The 19490-nt window shown below is 39.9% G+C and overlaps 1 protein-coding gene and 1 long non-coding RNA gene across 2 annotated transcripts in view; one reads left to right on the top strand and one right to left on the bottom strand.

Annotated features, from left to right (window-relative positions):
* Positions 1 to 19490, top strand: part of POU6F2 (POU class 6 homeobox 2) — a 496249-nt gene that overhangs the window by 440375 nt on the left and 36384 nt on the right. Inside the window, exon 6 of the mRNA XM_081537443.1 lies at positions 5394 to 5540. Coding sequence (XP_081393569.1) covers positions 5394 to 5540 — 147 coding nt within the window. The remainder of the gene's footprint in view (positions 1 to 5393; positions 5541 to 19490) is intronic.
* Positions 13345 to 19490, bottom strand: part of LOC145524706 (uncharacterized) — a 114872-nt gene continuing 108726 nt past the window's right edge. Inside the window, exon 5 of the long non-coding RNA XR_014067774.1 lies at positions 13345 to 15027. This is a non-coding gene — a long non-coding RNA (uncharacterized LOC145524706). The remainder of the gene's footprint in view (positions 15028 to 19490) is intronic.

Here is a 19490-nt window from a genome sequence, read left to right as displayed (position 1 = left end):
CCAAAGGGAAAGGTCTAGTTGGACAAAACACACAAGTGGGTTGTTGAGATGAATATGGCTTCCCTTCCAGAATTTGTCTGTTGGTATTTCCTTGACCTTTAAGAGAAGACTTGAGGGTAAGAAGTAGAAGTACGGATTTGGTTAAGAGTCCCAGTGAATTAAGAAACATGATTCACAGCATAAGAAAAGTCAAGGACCTACCTCAGGTATAACAATGAACTTGAAGAGCCACGATTACCCTATTTCTAGGCAGCCACTGCTAGTCATGTCTGGCTTTAAATGGGGAATGAATGGTGATGAATGTGTTTATGAACATCCTCAATTAAAAACAAATGGCAACACAGTTTCAGAGTTTTAAATTGTAAACTTAGTAGCAAAAAGAGCTGCTCCAAAATCCATAGTCTATAAAATTCACATAGCTCATGAAGAGAATGATAAAACTATAGATCATGGGCATTTATGCTCCAAAGAAAGGTTGAGCCTGCTAAACCCATTATTTCCTCTTGATATAAAGACATCGACATAGAATATAACACTATAGCCAAATTGCTGCCTCATGCTGCCAGATTTTTGTAAATAAGATTTACATTATTAGAATAATACAGTCAGCAAATTTTCATGAAAAATAGAGTGCTGCTAATGCTCAGATTCAAGAAACCTAAATTCTTTAGCAGGCTGCAGAATGTGAGTCTTTCAGAGAAAGAGAAGCTGGGGCAAGACTGGGACACCCCACCACATTATCTATGATGACATTTATGTGATGTCACACATATGACGTCATCTAAGAGTCCTCCTGGAAGAAACTATATTAAAGCTTTTTTTTCCATCACCATTTAGGGTCCACAGATAACAAGGATGTGCATAGAGCACTAGAGATTTGGGAACATGGATTTATTCTCTTTATGCGATGAGTACTCAATATCCCCATCAATATGTGAAGGTAGAAATCAACCACTGCAAATCCTAAGGGAAATGTTTTTTATAAATTTACCTTCCTGCGTGCCTTCACTATCAAATCAGCAACTATGAAATAGACTCATTCACCATATTTTGACATGAGGAAGGAATTAGACTGCAAAATTGATGTCCTTCTGGAATCCTAACAAATGTTGTAAACAGAGTGTGAGACAACAGACCAGACAAAAAAGGTCTTCTCTTGTTGGCCTGCCACCTACCTAGCCTGTCCTCAGAATCAAAACACTGCTTTCTCTATAAATTTCTCTGTACATGATCAAATACAAGTCCAAGAGCAGCAGGTGACATCATGCTATAACTACTTCCTGATGTTCTCCAGTCTGAAATATTTTCAAACAGCACATTATCTTTTAAATCATGCAACTCACCTCATCTAACAGTCACATTACTTCTAATAGCTTTCTTCAGGCTACTCTTTGCAAACAAGCAAAATAGGGACTTCTCTGGTGGTTCAGTGGTTAAGAATCTGCTACCATTGCACAGGGCACCGGTTTGATCCCTGGTCTGGGAACTAAGCTCTTGCATGCTGTGCATCAGGGCCAAAAAATAAATAAATAAAAATAAATTTTAAAATAAGCAAAATAAAATTATAGAAAACAGTTAAAAATATAAAAATGGAGAATGCAGTCACTTGTGTTCACATTCTCTCCAGAGTAAAAGGATATTTGTGGAGGTCTGTTCTATTCTGATCAATTAATTAGTTTAAAATCCTGATGCACAACACGAACTGCGAGGATAATAGCTAGCATTATTTTTGGAACTTGATATATGCCAAGTATTGTTCTAAAACGTTTTTGCATCTGTTATCCATTTAATTTTCATCGTTACTCTATTAGAAGTGGTGCCCTGTTTACATCCACTTCACCTAAGAGAACATGAGTCCTGGTTGACTGAAAGTCACAAGCCAAGGCAGTCTGGTTTCAGAGTGGATGCCCTCAGCTGCATAAATGGATGTACAGGCTCTGTGAGGTCTGAAGTCCTTGCTTACAAAATTATTTTTTATTATTCTAGTATTTTATTCTCTAACATTGAGGGGGCTGTCTTAAGAAATTTGTGTTCCTAGGGTTTTTAGACTATCTGAGAAGCATAGAGCTATAGCTTGATATATTCAAGGCCCAGAATCCATGTGGATGTGACATGAGGATGCTGTCTCTCTGCAAATTCTCGCTTTGAGAGCTTCCACATTTATAATCAAGCATACACCAGAAGGCAGCCTGTCTTTTGAATTTGGCTGTTGCAAACATGAGTATGTAACACAGTCAGACCTCATTGGGGCCATCCTTTGCTGGTTGGGTACATTGGCAGTGAGAGATCTGAAGGCATATACTTGGCAGCGACTTCAAAATGCCCAGTTGGTCCCAGAATATTAACATGCTCATTATGTGCATTTATTGTGCCCGGGCTCCCCACTGTCCAAATCTCCCCCGAGTCCCCAATCAAGAAGAAGTATTGAGAGGAATACTGCTAATATGACATGACTGAGGACAATACAGAGTGACATGACTGGAGGTGATGAAGAGAACACTTACGGTTTCCTGACTATCCCCTCCCCCACCCCTGCCACATATCTTAATGCGTACGTACATCCCTGCCTTGGCAGTCCCAGACAGAAAAGCCAAAAGGTATTTATGAAGCTGCATCCATCAACAACATCAATGGTCCACCAGAAATGCTGTCAGCTTACAGATTGACTTGTACCCGCTGTCTGTATATACCACTCATTTCCCCACTTCACTTCTAACTCTACTTCCAGGGGCCAGCAAGACATCTCCCCATAGCCCCTACATCCTCACATAGACTTAGGGATGCAGGATAGGAAGTAAGAGAACCATCGAGTCTCCATTTGCTTCATTAAGAGGGAAAAGCGGCAAAAAGAGAAACATGTTGGATTTCAATCTAGGACCAGGATATTGAGAAAATAAACAAAAAACAAGCAAAACCTGTACATCTGTGGTTGCTGAAGAAATCTTCCAAAACAGAAGTGTACCCATTCCTGACCCCATAACAGAAAGGTTCAGGGCCTGATTTTAAGTAGGTGCTTTTTTTTATGCTCAGAACAATCCACCCTTTATATGATGCCTGAATTTATTGCAAATACAAGGATGTATGTAGCTGAATAACACACTAGTGTCCCAAACATTGAGAATTCCCAACTATACTACTGAATATATCTAGAGAGTGATTCCAAATTTTCTCATATGAACTTTTGATTGACCTAGATGTTAGGAAAATGTCTTACAATTTTTAAAAATATGTTCTTGTCATTAAATGGGAAGCACTATCTTTTTCAGAAAGCATTCTGTAGGTACTGATTTAAATGTTTCACTCAAAATTCATGGACAAAATTGCATATTCAGCATTAAAACCAAATTGCACATAATTTAATCTTTCTTTAAGATTAAGAAACTTATTTTGAGACCTCCTTGAAATTATGATTTCAACTTGTCCTGTGTGAAAATAAATGTGAACATAGCAACTGGCAGATGACCCGAGAATTGTGTACCACTGAGCAGTGTGCATCCTGGTCATTTAGGGAAGGTATTCCTCAAGGGGTCTTCTCACTTTGGAAGTGAAAAAAAGAACACACTATAAACTCTTTGACTTCAGGGAGTCAAGCCAAAAAGAAGAATTTCCATTCAACATATACCATTACTTGTCTCATATACACTATACAAATATATTCAGAAAACCAAGATCAAGGCCAATCTGAATCTTAAATCCCATGGTGGTAATCTGGGATAAGACAAGGTTTCTTTTTAGGCTGATGAAGGAGAATTTTTTTTCTCCTTAAAAAGAAAATCATTATTATCTTTGAGGAGAGACATAAAGGCAAAAGACACATAATGTAATGAGCTGAAATGGATTCTCATTTCTAACAAAACCTGCTGGGTCAATCGAATTACTGTAGAACTAGTGCTGTGAAATTTGGTTATAAAAGAATAAAGAAACCAATAAGATAAGGGTATCACATTAATGGAGGGGGAAGAATTATTAAATTCCTCTCCCTTTTGACATTTCCTCTGACAATTAGTATTTCCATCCTCATCAGATGATGTAAATGCTAGGCAAATTTCCAAAGGAATTAAGTCATAAAATCTGTTTTGAGGGAAAGGAGGCTGGGGAAAGGAAAAGAAAGAGAAAAAGAGTAAGTAAAGAAGAAAGTTTAAAAAAAAAAAGTCATCTTTAAAAGAACTTCCAGGACTAGCATTAAGTATGGCATTAATTTTTTTCCACCAAGTCTTAGTCTTGGCAGGTTTCTGCTAAATGCAGGAATTTCATGGATGCAGGAACTGGTGATGGAAAATGCATTATTATACACAACAATTGTTGTACTTGAGAGGAACTATATGGGAAAAATAACACCCTAGAATAAATACAAATGAAATTCATGTATCAAAACCAATACTGTGAAAATAGTTTAAATGTTTCTTGCATTTATATCTAGTCATTAACCTAAATGCAGATTTTAGTTCAAGCTACACTTCTGCCTCATGGTCAGAAGGCCTGAAAACCTGTGACGTGGAAAATTGCCAGGATAAAGAATATTGAATTGGCCTCTATGGAAAAACAAAATTTGGCAGCCATAACCTCCTCCTTGGGCAACTCCCCCCACCACCAGCCCCATCAAATTTTCCTCCCTAGCTCACTCTTATCCCAGGAAAGAGGCCGAGGCCATGTATGAGCTCAAACAGCAAGCCAGTGTCACCCTGACCATTCACCAAGGGATCTTCCTCCTTGACCTTGAATCCCATGGTTCGAGTGAGGCCCCCCAAAAGTCCCAGCTCTAGACTCACCCTCAGAGAGCACAGAGGCTAGAGGAGTCTGTACCTCCAGACTTTGGTTTCCTTCTCCTTTGGAGAAAGAAGTGGACTGAGGCATCTTCTTTACCGGATGTGAAATTGCAATTCACAAATGAAAATGATAAATTCCTTTGCAGAAATCCCTAAAGTCTATTCCCCTCCTTCACACCTACTCCCATCCTATTTTAATCCCACATTTGGTCTGGTTGCCTCAAGCAAAGTAGACATTTTCTCAATGTTTTATTTAGCCTAGCAAACAAAACCCAAGGACTTCTCCAAAATTATTTCTCCACCTGGGGAGATCCTAAGGACCTATCTCACCCCTGGGGCCCACCTCTCTTCCTCCTGGGGCTCACCTCTCTCCCTCCTGGGGCTCCTCCCAAACTCAGGCTCCATTAAGCAGCCCAGCATTGATGGAGAATATTTCCCTTCCAGCCTCATTTCCAACCTCTCCAAACTCTGCAGCTTCAGAGGGAACGTTCCCCAGGCCCCCTCGCTGGGTTCCCGGACTTTGCATGAGCCATTTGGAGTGAGAACCTCCTTCCCAACGTGAATGTTGTTTCCATTGTGCTGTGCCTATGTGTGGTGGTTTCACCCTGATCTTTTCTCTCTTTGCAGCTGGTTAATAATCCACTAGCAAGTCAGGCTGCAGCGGCTGCAGCAGCAGCAGCCATGGGCTCCATAGCAAGTTCACAGGCCTTTGGCAATACCCTCTCCAGTCTGCAGGGGGTCACGGGTCAACTAGTTACTAATGCACAAGGACAGGTGAGTGGGAGTGGGAACAAGAGTGAATTTGTATGGCAGCTTGAACTTGGAAAAGAAATGAATTTCTTTTGCATGACAGTGATATGTAACCACAGTCATTCATGGCAAATAAATAATGTTGACCAGCAATGTCAAGAAGAAGAGAATGCTTGGGAGGTGTTTCTCTATTTTATACACAAGATTGTTTTTTTTCCTTCCCCTAGAATGTCTACTAAGTTTTATATGGGTTTTATTTCTGTACGATGACTCGTGTTATGACCTTAATTAAAGAAATTACTTTTCAGGACTGAAAGACTCTTGCTAAGAAAATATCAGTTACATTTTACAAGTAAGATTTCTGTTTTGTTTTTAATTTTTTAATTTTTTGGAAACTTGGGTATTGGAGGAAACTGGTAAGTTTCCTTCCCTAATTGCTCTAAGATTTCTAATTAGCCTTAAGAAAGCCATTTTCTGGGGGATCTCGCTGGTGGTCCAGTGGTTAAGACTCCATGCTTCCACTTCAGGGAGCAAGGGTTCAATCCCTGGATGGGAAACTAAGGTCCCATACGGTATACTGTGCAGCCAAAAAATAAAATTTTTTAAAATTATAAAAGAAAAGAAAGTTAATTTCTGGATGTATGGGGAGGTGATGGAAAACAATTCAAGATGTTCTGTAAAGGAAACAAAGAAAAGGTGTGAATTAGAATAAAGCCAACTGTCATTCGATGCATGTGCCCAGCCTCTTGCTGATTCTCCCAAGAGCTTAGTGGTTTCTTGTGTGCTTGTCGATTTACTTCAACCTGCCAGGGCCAGTAAACCTTCCTCATGTCACCAGCAGGCACGTCTGTTCCCTCCCACTGCACATGGGCCTGCATTGTGGCCACCAAGACTCTGACAGAACTTCAGATGGAAGTTGTCCCTCTTCAAGACCCCGATAAACCTGAAAGCTGCATGCAGAAGAGAGTGAAGCTGATGGTGTCAGGCGTGCCCTCTCATTCAGAGGCCTGACACAGAGCCTGGCCTCGCTGCGTAGGGCATCTGGTTCTCAAACATTCCTGTGTCTGATGATGAAATGCAAGAGAGAAGCAGCTTTGCATCCTTGCTGATATTTTATTCTCCCAGGGTTATTTTCCCAACAGCAAGGTTACTACTCTCTGCTTGGCCTGCTCTGGGGGAACAGGAATTGTGATGTCTTGAACCTTGCTTTATTTTACATAAAGAGTAAACAGAGATGCATTATAAACTAAACTGTCTCCAACCACGTCCCGAGGTGGGGGGCGGGGAGCTGACCTTGTTATATTTCCTGGGCAGGTGCAGGATTGTCCCGTCAGAACCCCAAGGCCTGAACGATGGAGCTTGTCAAAGAGCGGCCCTAGGTAATGAATCATCTTATCACAGGTGCACACCACACATATTAAAGGAGGGATGTATGAACACCATGCCCTCCACAGTCACCTTTCAATGTCGGCTTTAACCCTTGTTCCAATCCCTTTTCATCACAGGATCATTTTATGCAGCCAGCTCTAAATGGAGGCTCTCAAAAGCCTATTAAGATTTCTGGAGGGATGGGGTATTAGTGTGGAGGAAAAGTTGGTTATAATATCTATAACTCATACTCAGATCAGGTCCATCCTGGAAGCTGTTTCCTACAGTTGAGCCCAAGATAGAACACCTTGATTCTTTTCTGCCAGGCAACTGACTCTTGAAATGTAAATTTTACAAGTCCAAGATAGACACCATAACCACTATCTTGTATTTGCCTCTGATTTCTCTTGCCCCCATGCCCAAGTAAAATATACTACTATGCTCCTCCTCTTGAATATTTGTGCTGGAGAAAATGCTTTAGTGTTTAGAAGGAATTATTAGGAGCTTGTTCTTCTGATGATGTAATGGCTGATCTTTTTTGCCCGCTACAAACCTGCCTCCTTCTCAGGGACTCGAGTTATGACGTTTGCTTTTTGTAGCCTTTGCCAGCTCTCATCCCAGGGATGGCTCTCCCAACCCATAAGTACTCCTAAGGAAATGGAATTCAAAGTTGAAGCTTGATTGACACTCTGCATATATTGAATAAAAGTTTATTTTAACCATAATTTTCTATCTTAGAAATTGTGTTAGGATAGGTGATTTGACGTGGTACACAAACCTTCTAAAGTTAAAAAACAAAACAAAACAACTTACAGAGAAATCAATTATGCCCACTTGTGAAGTCTTGCCTGAGGGTTTTGGACATGTCCCAATGTCATCATGTCCTCCTCCATGTGCAAGAAAAGACCAAGATGCTCTCATTTCCAAAGTAGTGGAATTGGCCACATTGATGCAGCACTGTGCCTTTTTTAATCTTTGTAACTTAAACACCATCATCTCCCCAGAAAAAGGTGCATGTCCTGCATCTCTTGGCATCAAGATACTTGGTTGAGCTTCATGAAGAAGTCAAATTATACTCCCAAAAAGGCAAATATTATTGGTTGTGTGTGTGTATACTCCTTTGGCTTGTGTTACTGTGGTACAGAAGATAAGACTACTTTGGAATCAGGTGATTGCAATTGCCATGCTCAGACTGCCGTGTTAACTAGGATTACAGCATGTGGCCCATTTTCAGCTCCTTAAAAATCTCTATGGAGCTTTTGCCGAAAAGATACAGAGAGAAAACTCTAAATATATTTAAAGATTCCTTCATTTGAGTTCTTGACATCAACTATTTTTTAAATTTGAAAGTTCACATGGAAGTCATAACATTGAAATCTAAACTAAGTTAGAAAAGCATGTTTCACTCCACTGATAATTTGCTACAGTAGGTCTGTTGAGTCACGCAGGGACCTTGTGTTATCAGAAATGCTCTAATCCTTGATCCCCACTGCTGAGATTCTCTTGGTTCCCTGGAAGCCAATGTGGGATTACACAGTAGTTTAGAGTCCTGGCTGAATTCAGACCTACTTGCCTGAGAGTGGGTTTAGGCTCCACCTCTTTTTTGTCTTTTGACGTGGGGGTAATGATTTAACTTTCCTCAACTGGAGCCTCATCCTGTGAATTCTAACGCAACTCCTGTGAGGCAGCCTGGGTCACTGGCTCCAGCTCAGAGAGCAGGAGGTCCTAAGTCTGCCTCTTTGGCTGGACAGATGCCCACACAGGGAGACATTTCCCAGATCTTTCAGTCTCTAGGCTTAGACTCAACAGGAAGACATCCTACCACCTGAGACTTGCAGTTTTGCTTCCCAGGCTTGGAATCGGACTGTGTTTTCATTTACCGAATCTCAGTAAATTTAAAGGACATCTCAATATAGTTAAGGATTTTTTACAGTTTTTTTTTTCCAAGTAGTAGTTTTGAAACAAATATGGAGGGAAAACCTCAGACATTTCATACCCTTCTAATCCCGCCATTCACTAGCAGTTAACTCAGAAGTCAGACACTGGTCCAAAGAGTGAATAATTCTAACAAAATACGTCATTCTTTTCTTTACATTTTTTAATTAATTAATTCGTTTATTCATTTGGCTGCTCCAGCTCTTAGTTATGGCACAGGGGATTTTCCGTTGCAGCATATAGGATCTAATACTTTGACCAGGGATCAAACCCAGGCCCCCTGCATTGGGAATGCAGAGTCTTAGCCATTGGAACATGAGGGAAGTCCCTAAAAAAACTACTACATTCTAAATTCACAAAGCACATAGCTTACCCAAGGATGTTAACATATTTTAAATTATATCACACACAACTTCACTGTGAGGTGGGAAGGTACCAAGTGTCTTGATGATAATTAGTGATAATGAAATTGACAATGGCTGTCACAGTGCTGAGAAGAACATTTTGGTTCCTTCTGTTTCCACGCAGGTGGGGAAGGTAGGCAATAGAAAGAATGCTAGCTATAGGCTCATTTGAGTCCAAAGTCAGTCAATAACTAGCTCTGTGACCCTAGGCAAATTACCTGATCTCTCTCTGGCCTCAGTTTTATTTTAAAATGAAAATAATCAAAACTAAGCCCCAAGATTATGAAGTTATATGAGATGTGTGTGAAAAAAAAACCTACTATAGCACCTCAGTATGCCATTGAAGACTCAATAAATGATTATCATAATGTTCATCATCATTTCGAGTTTGTCTAACATTTTCTGGAATGTTTCTTTGGTTCAGATATGCAGCAGAGGCAGTGCAGTGCTCAGGCAAAGAGAACAGGTTCTGTAACTAGACTGCCGTTCACCAGCTGTGAGACCTTGGGCAATTGATTTACCCTCTCTGTGCCTCAATTTCTGCATCTGAAAAATGGGGATTATTATGGCACCAGCTTCTAGAACTAAAGGGCTTAGAACAGGGTCAGGCACATAATGATCATTCAGTAATACCATCATTCAATAAATGCTACCTATTAGGGTTAATCAAGGGGCAGTGTTTTTGGTTTATAACTGTGCACTGGTTCATAATTCTGCAGTGTCTGAGGAGTTTGAGAATGTGAAAATCTTAATAGTAGGACATTAATTTCCTTTAGAGAAATGTCATCCCTACTCTGGATAGTTCAATAGGGATATGTGTGTGTGTGTGTGTGTGTGTGTGTGTGTGTTCCTAACACTTATTCAGTGGGTCTGTTCAGGATTTGGCAAGTAGATTTACCATCGATTTGTTCAGCTATAGAATTGGTTTCCCTCAGGCCCCCGGCAATATCTCCTTATTGGCATTATTGCAGAAAAGTAAAAGCAAATGAAATTTTATTTTATCCTGGGGCTAAAGAAAGCATTTTACATTTTAACTGAAGCTTAGAATGTTTCCTGATGAAATTAGTTCTCGACCACTGTGAAATTTTCTTAAGTGGCAGCAAGGCAAGTCAAAAAGTCTCCCTTCCGTCTTTAAAGAGCCAGTCAAGTGAAAAAAAATCAACTAAACAATATTACTCTTTTATTTATATAAAGAAGAAAAATTTAAAGGACTTACCCATTCAGGTTAACTGAGAATACACTCAGCATCCTATGAATACACGATGGCTGAGCAGAGCTGGTTTGGCGAGAAGGAAGGATGTGCTGTAGTAGGGGGTGCTTCCTAAGTGACCCCAAGGCCATAATTAAACAAAAACAATCTGCTGATCCTAACAGTAGCCTGGGCTGGAGGGGGTGGATGAAGAGGCAGGACCACCACTGGTAACAACTGGAAGGACATTTCAATATCATAGCTTTCTAAAGTGGTGAGAAGTACATGTCTTGGAGTGAAGAAACGTGATGCTGACGTTGGGCTAGCCCTCTGAATTATAATAATAGTAAAGCTCCATGGAATCTCTAGAAGGAAAGAGAGTACCTAAGAACATTGACTTTGAAGGACACAGGTCTGATGGGACCACATTTCTAGCCCTGTGGCCTTGGATAAGGTCTAGAACCTTCCTGGGCCTCTGTTTGCTCATCTGCAAAGTAGGAGTGGTAAGACTTCTCACATTCTTTTGTGCTGGGGTTAGACGTGATAACAGCAAGGAGACTGCTGAACACAGTGCCTGCTAAGTCTTAAGCATTTAATAAATTGTATTCATTGATCCATAAGTTAGTGCTGTAGCTGTTGTTTTTAGGATGAAAAAGCAGCAATTGACGCTGAACTATGAGTTGCTAAAATCATTCAATACCTATGGGAATTTCCTGGCTGTCCAGTGGTTAGGACTCAGTACTTTTACTGCCAGGGCCAGGGTTCAATCCCTGGTCGGGGAATTAAGATCCCTCAATCCACACGGTCAAAAAAAAAAAAGAAAAGAAATAAAATTAAAGTCATTCAACACATAATTTAATTAGAAAGGAGCATCTTTTAGAATCACTACATGAATGAATATAAAGTTATAATAAATGCAAATCTTAGCCAAAGGATTGAGATATAATGAACTTATACATGTCTTTTGAGGCCCTCTGTGGGTTTGATTAGGTCTGTCTGTGTAGGACAAATAACAAAGCCACAGCTGCCCATGTTGTAAAACTAATTTTAAACTTTACACAAAGGAACAAATTGATGGTAAGTTTACTTTAACAATGGGACTAGAGTCAGTGAGATGTGTTCGATGAATCCAGCTAAAACCAGTTGAGTGGGAATTTAGGAATTTCACATCAAGTTCTGTATTTCATTTTTTATAATGAAACACATCAAATCTAGAGAAAAAGAAAAGATTTTTCACATAAAAAATAGTACAAAAGACATTCTTGATAAGCCACCCAGATAGTAACCTTTTTACATACAAGCTTAAGTTCTTTTGCTTATTTTTAAAAGAAATTAAACATCCCTGATACAGCTAAGGCCTTAAAACTCCTCCCATTCCTCTCCTTGCCTTCCCCTGGTGATTACTATGATAAAAACGGTGATTCCTTTCATGCAAATTTTGCATTTTTACTACAAAATATTAATTTTTTTAAAGCTACAAAATCATTACAGAATACCATCTTAATACAACAAATAGAATATATTATTTAGAAACTTTGCACAAATCAGAATCAAACACATTTTTTAAAAATTCAGTCAGTATCTAAAAATTCCAAGTAGGCATCTGTATATACCCCTGCCCCCAAATATTATAAACAGAGCAATAGACACATGTAATACATTCAACCAGTGAGTTTGGCCATGTTTTCTAAATCAAAACTCAAAATGATGTGGAAAAAAACATTTTATTTTCTCATATCCAATCACTGTGTTTTTCACCTGGAACTTAGAGTATTGTGAGCAACTATACATCAATTTAAAAAAGATTTTATTTTCTCATTTGCAAATATCATTATATAGAGTTTTTTTTAAGGTATAAAAATTCAATCACATTCAGTGAAATACATATAAAATAGCATTGGTTAATAGAATAACAGCTCATTCTAGGGACTGGGAAATCTATGTTTATGGGGTTAGTAACATTATACGAATTTTACCCTGGCTTCATCCGAGTAATAAAGATAAAACAATAACCACAATAAACCACCTCAATCTTTCCACTAACATATCAAATTTCCCCTTTGAGCCCAGTTAAGAGCTCTATTTCCTCATTTCAGGAGAGGCCATTGCATTAAAGCAGTGCTTCCTTAAGTGTGCCCCTCAACACTCCTCACAAAAGGGGGTTCTCTGAGGAGATGTGGGAGGTGCTGCAGTTGATGAATACACATGAGGCCCGGCAGGGGCCCTGCCCCACCCAGCAGATGAGCCAAAAATCCCTTTAATTTCTTTAACCCTGCTTTCCCCAAATTCCCTGTCCGCCCGCCTTCAACTTCGAATTTACAGTTTGGAAAATGGTGCAGGAAGTAACTTACTTGCATCCCTATCCACGTTTTTAAATAATAGTGCTCAGTTGCCTCAGACTCTTTGTGGCCCCAGGTACTGTAGCCCGCCAGGCTCCTCTATCCACACAATTTTCCAGGCAAGAGTACTGAAGTAAGTTTCCATTTCCTTCTCCAGGGGATCTTCCCAACCCAGGGATAGAACCAGTGTCTCTTTTGTCTCCTGCATTGGCAGGCGGATTCTTTACTAGGAGCAACACCTAGGAAGCCCTTTGAATAATGACTTTAATCAAAAAGGAGCCACCTCCAGGAAGGTTCTGCTCTGTCACAGTTAGGAGTGGGAGGCTTTGCGGTGATTTCTGTGCTGCTGTTTTGAGTGCACACACCTGAATTGTACATTTTGCAGAAAGAAGGGATCCCACGCTGCTGAGAACTCCCAGGGGTTGCAATCCGAGCACCCTGGGCAGACAGACAAATAGGTGGCGGCCCCCAGGCCTCCCGCTGCGGTGCACTGGCTGGAGCTTTGGCACCTGCTGTGACTGGGCAGGGGTAGGATGAAGGGTTCCTCACCATTCTGAGAAGGGAGGTACCCTTCATGGGAAATGGCACTAACGAGCCCCAATGGCCCGCAGTGATCCAGGGAAATGGATTTGATGAAGGTCTTGCTTTTGCAGTGGCTCAGCTGCTGACACATGGGACCTAATCAGGTCTCTGAGGCAGTCAGTGCCACCAGCAGAAGCTCCGATCCGTCCCTCATTGTGACAGCAAACTGTTCAGGCCAGCCCTTGCTGCCTGGCCAAGGGTCAGCTCCTCTCTCCCTCTCTGGCTCCCTCCTTACCGCCCCCATTTCTGAAATGAAAAGGTTAATCCCATTAGTGTCATCATTTCCAAAGAGCTAGCCGAGTTAAAGAGCTGGAAGATGAAGCACCTTCAGAAATCTTTATACCTTCGTCCCAGAGCAGAACTCAGCAGGGCAGCTTGTCCTGTGCAACTAAAGGGATGGACAGATGGACAGAAACAGGAGGAAGAATCCAGTTTGGGGGATTCCCTCTGAAGACTAAACCTGAGAGACAAGGTCTCTCTCATCTAAAGCAATGATTTGGATTACAGTGCTGACACTATTTTCCCCCACTCTGGTCACTACATTTTTTGAAAGAAATTCTTCTTTCATGAGTATTACATCTTCCTGGAAATAGGGAAATGTTTTCTTGTGTAGACTCCTAGAGTAAGACAGTTGGGCAATCTTTCTGGCTAAGGAATAAAAAAGGAGCCAATTAACTAAGGGAGCAACCTAATTAACAGCTGTGATTCTAGAAAGGCAATAAGTTATAAGACTCCAAGTTCCCTCAGAGCTAGTCTGACTTTTCCAAGCTTTGTTTCAAGAACATAGTTTACATTCCAATTAATGTAAACTTAATGGCAAAATAGTATCACTGACTAATGTTCATGGGATTCATTTCAGTATGCAAAGCTCTTCAGCCATCTTACGTCTTAGAGCGGTGCTAGGTTTTAGCTGAAGGCTCCTTTAGGCTAGGTGATTTCTAGAAAAGCAAAATGGAACTCTTAGCTCCCCACACACTGCGGCTTCACCGTGGAGCAGGTGTCATGTGTGGTCCCATGGGAGCACTTCACCACAGGTTTGATGATCCCAGCTGTGCAGATGAGCAAACTCTTGGGAGAGTTCAGGCAGCTCCCTGGGATGATGCCTTTAGTAAGTGGCCGACCTGAGATGTGAGCCACAAATCCGTGTCCATCCTCCGGCTTCTACCTCACCTTCTGAAGTTCAAAGACCCAGGTTCATTTTCTGGATGCTCCATAGATTTGTCACAAATCCAGAAACTGTATTGCCCCATCTACAAAGGGGAACTGTAATTCTTTTCCTATCAACCTCAGAAATTTCTCTTGATGATACACAAACCCTCACACACTGGAAACTGTTAAGAGCTATGCTGCTGCTGTTTAGTCGCTCAGTCATGTTAGAATCTTTGCGACTCCATGGACTGGGAGCACGCCAGGCTTCTCTGTCCAACAAGTTCTCCAGGCAAGAATACTGGAATGAGTTGCTATCTCCTTCTCCAGGGGATCTTCCCAACCCAGAAATCGAAGCTGTGTCTTCTGCTTGGCAGGCGGATTCTTTACTACTGAGCCATCAGGGAAGCCCAAGTCTTAAATGAAAGTGAAAGTTGCTCAGTCGTGTCCGACTCTTTGTGACCCCATGGACTTTACAGTCCATGGAATTCTCCAGGCCAGAATACTGGAGCGAGTAGCATTTCACTTCTCCAGGGGATCTTCCCAACCTATATGCAAAATTAAGGACCATTTATTTAAAAGGTAATTCTGTACTGTGAGTCTGAGAAACTACTGATCTTAAGTTACACCCTCAGTTTAATAACAGCTTTTTTGTAATGGAAGAAAATATTACCACATTAAACAAATGTATCAATTGTTAGGGGCAGCCTGATTTTACAAATATTAAAAAATGTAAAAATTATGGGGATTGTGTAATTGAGGAAATGTTATTTATTTGATAAATCATCAGCCAAATCCAGCATCAGAAAGACTATACACTGGGATGTTGATGATGGCTCTCCTTTTAGTAGTTTTTAGTGAAAAGTCAGAGATGAAAGTAGAAGCTATTTATGTCTCAGTTTTTCCAAATAAAAGGTGAAAATTAAACTTGATTTGGGTCGTGGGCAATGAAAGAGAGGAAGTGGTGAATTTTGACTTAGCATCCCTAGAGCAACATCAGCTTTTTCTGCAAGCAATCTTTATGGTTAAGCAGAACATTCTCAGAGAGGGGAAAATATCAAATTCACATATGAGACTCAGTCAACTTCCCAATTTGTTCATTGTACTATTTACTACACCATATGCCCCAATAATGCACCCAACTTTCTTGTTGGCCCATGAGATGTTGACATGATGCATTCTTCTTAGAGATATAAGCATCATATCATCAATCAGAGATAGCCAGCGATGGAAAAGTCACAATTCAGAACAGTGAGAGGAGCCAGGTTCAAGTTCAAATGTACAGAAGTAAGCCTTCATATGATCCAATGCAATACAATGCATTAGCCATAGAACATTGCTCCAAACTGCTATTCACCTCACCACCTAACACAGTCCACCTTGTAAAAATAACAATACACATTAGATGCCAAGAAGTTGTCATAAGGTACAGACTTCAGAATGTGCCAGTAAAGTCAAGATGTGATATGATTTATACTTACTAATATATGGCATCAATCAAGCAGCACACAGACACACAAAGAAAAACACTACACACCCCTGATCTAACACTTGTCAATAGATATTCACAGTAGTCCAGTCGCAGAGTGATAGAGATAAAACGTGCAAGTATCTGTGTATTCATTTGGAAGGCAGTCCATGGTAAAGAGCACAGGCTTTCAAATTAGACTTCATCCCCAAGCAGCTCTGCAACCCCAGGCAGGGACCCTAATCTCACTCAGTTAAGTTTTCTTTTCCTGGCAGTGGAAGGCATTGCTGTCCTCTGATGGAAGCTGCTTGCAGCATCACATGTCTAAGTGCCTTCTACCATGCCTGCCATATAGTTGTCATTTCATACACATCATGCTCTCCCCACCTCTATATGTTTTATCCACTGCTCCAAAGTAAGGTCTATTTAGTATATTGAAGTTTTATATGGAAATGCTTTTTTTTTATGCTTTTAAGCATAATGCCATCCAGTATTACCATATCTGATGAAAACAACATTTGTCTATTTTACTTAACTTTCTTCAATTTTTTAAACCACTGTACTAACACTTCAGGGTTGTTGTCAGGAGTAAAAGCAATAAAGGATGTTAAATGCTTGGCAGAGCTCCAGGTACATACCGAATACCAGGCAAGCCCTGCCTCTCTCACTCTTGACCAGCAGGGTTTTGAAACCCATGGTCACCACAGCATGCAGAGAGGGCCAGTTTGATGATTTTTCAGTCCACTGCTCACACTATTAATAACCAAGTAAGCTGACTACCTTGTTTTCTCCATATTATCAGCAACAGAAGGCTAAGTGATGTCTAACTTGCCTCTGTAACATGACTACATGGCTGAGGACAGGACAGCACAAAATGTTGTACTTTGTTTAATCAAAAAGCAGAGCCACAAGGGTTTTACCTGTGGGGTTCATTAAACTATTTTTCATTTCTTATGATGCTCTAGAATAAAAACATTTCTATCTACCTCAGTAAACCTGCAGGTGATATTAGCAAGCTCTCCCATTCCACCAAAAGGAAGAGATGTAGTGATATGTACAGCTAGAGAAACAAAAATCTGTTTCAAATTCAGAGAATTTGAGGATTTCATTGCAAGTTGAAACTGATTTTAATGTGAGGATCTTCTCAATATAATTGGTTACAAGAGAAAGTTTTGTAATATTAAAAGGTGATACCCTTAAGTAGAAAGATACTTAAATCATTTATGTTTAAAAGGTGATGCACAGAGAATTTGTTCTCAGTTCAGTGTTGAGGAACCCGCACTTTCATTGCCAGGAGTGCCAGTTCAGTCCCTGGCTGGGGAAATAACATCCCATAAACCATGCACATAGCCAAAAATAAAATAAAAGTCTCTTACTAAAAAAAAAAAAAAAGTGGTATACAAATTGCTTATATGAACACAGAAGGGAGAGAGATGGAATGCTACTCAAAATTCTAAGAACTCATTCTGAATTTTTGAGATCACAAAAGTATATACATTTTAAAATATTAGCAAGAGTTTCTGCTCCCCCTCAGCTCACATGGGGATAACATAGTAGAAATGGAGATAATGTCGATGGTTTTACACATTTAAACTTGTTCCTGCCATCCTAATCTAGAGGAATCAGAAAGAACTAAGAAAGTACCCTTCTCAGAAACTGAATCTTGGTACCACATACATTGCTAGAAATGCCCCCCAAATTTTTAGAGACATTAAACAGGTTATTTTTTAATTCTGAGTTGATGAATTTATTGTTTTGTGACTAAATATCTCCATTGTTCTTCAATGTAAGTATCACTATGCCAACTTCTACGTGATTTAATAATCGTACACAATATATACGAGTGAATTCATCTGGCATGACGAGAAACATATTCCTAACAAGGCCGTACTTATAGCTTCGCAATTAACAATTCCAAAATTTGTATTATTGGCATGAATTTTGATTTCTTGAGCTTAGAACAGGATAGTTGGAAAATCATTATATTAGTGAGATCTTTTGGCACTTTATTTTAATTTTTTTTTAATTTGACTACATCAGGTCTTAGTTGCAGAACATGGGATCTTTGATCTTCATTGCAGCATGTGGGATCTAGTTGCCTGAGCAGGGGTCGAACCCAGGCCTCCTGCATTGGGATCATGGTGTCTTAGCCACTGGACCACCAGGGAAGTCCTGGTTTATTTTTAGTAATAAATTAACATTGTCCTGTGACCAAATTTGAAGGATCAGATGTATATATAGTATATATATCATATATTGAAAGTGAAGTGAAAGTGTTAAACACTCAATTGTGTCCAACTCTTTGTGTCCGCAGGGACTGTAGCCCACCAGGCTTCTCTGTCCATGGAATTATCCAGGCAAGAATACCAGTGTAGCCATTTCCTTCTCCAGGGGATCTTCCTAACTGAGGGAATGAATTCTTGTCTCCTACACTGTAGGTGGATTCTTTACCATCTGAGCCACAAGGGAAGCCCATATCATAAATTATACTCTGCATATTTATTTTATATATATTATTGACACACATATTATATTGTGTGTGTGTGTATATATATATATATATATATTATATGTATATACTTTAAGAGACATTTAAAATAGGAACCAGCAAATTATGAGAAATAGCTAGAAGAGTGCAATGGCCCTCTGTCCTTACAGGTATCAAAACCTGCCCAATGGTTAGGGGTAAGAGAGTGAAAATTGGTCACCTATGAAAATGAGGATGCAATTTTATGAGAAAAACTCATCAGCATAATTCTAATGACTCTTTGTTGTGAGAAATGAGAAATTCAGTGGTCTCACCCTAAAAAACATTGAAAAAACATTACTAAGAGGAAATTGAAAAAGTAAAATATGGTAAAGTGATGAAGACAACTTTTTTTCTGATTTAACAGATAGATAAATATTGCATGCAAGTAACAAAATACATTTCATTTTGCCACAACAATAGATATTCTCTTCACAAAAAGCATATGAATCATCCTGCACTCATGAAAGTGGGTGGTAGTAAACAGATGCCTCTTTAATGACACCTGGCATGGCTTCATTCCCCAACTCCATCCACTTTTTTTTCTTTTTTTAGAAGCTTGTTATACTAATTTAAATTCAACTTTACAACCTGAATGCTTGAATACACTCACAGTACTAGGTACTGATAAATGCATGCAGCACTTTCTTTTTTTCTTTTTCTTTTCTTTTTTAGAGCAGAGAAAGGCTTGTTGCAGGGCCAAGCAAGGAGTACAGGTGGGTTGTGCTCAAAAAACCCAAACTCCATGCAGCACACTCTTGAGCAAGTGCCTTCACTGACTCCCACTGCTCTGAAGAATTTGGGATAATGGAGATCACCAGTCCATGATTTATGTTTTTTGCTATCATTGCTATAGCTCTTTCTTCTCTCATTTGGGAAGAAATATATAATAAACAGTGTGTAGGTCCAGGGCTTTATTTAGGAATGTTTACTAAAGCTTCTTAGGGCTAAGGCTGAGTCAAACTAAAAAGCAATAGCTAACTTTAATCTGATTTAGTCACTTAAACTGGCATCAA

Source organism: Giraffa tippelskirchi, chromosome 10 (genome assembly GCF_054371585.1).
Source record: "Giraffa tippelskirchi isolate mGirTip1 chromosome 10, T2T-mGirTip1v1.2.pri, whole genome shotgun sequence".
Classification (NCBI taxonomy): Eukaryota; Metazoa; Chordata; class Mammalia; order Artiodactyla; family Giraffidae; genus Giraffa; species Giraffa tippelskirchi.
This window is presented reverse-complemented; position numbering and strand designations above follow the sequence as displayed.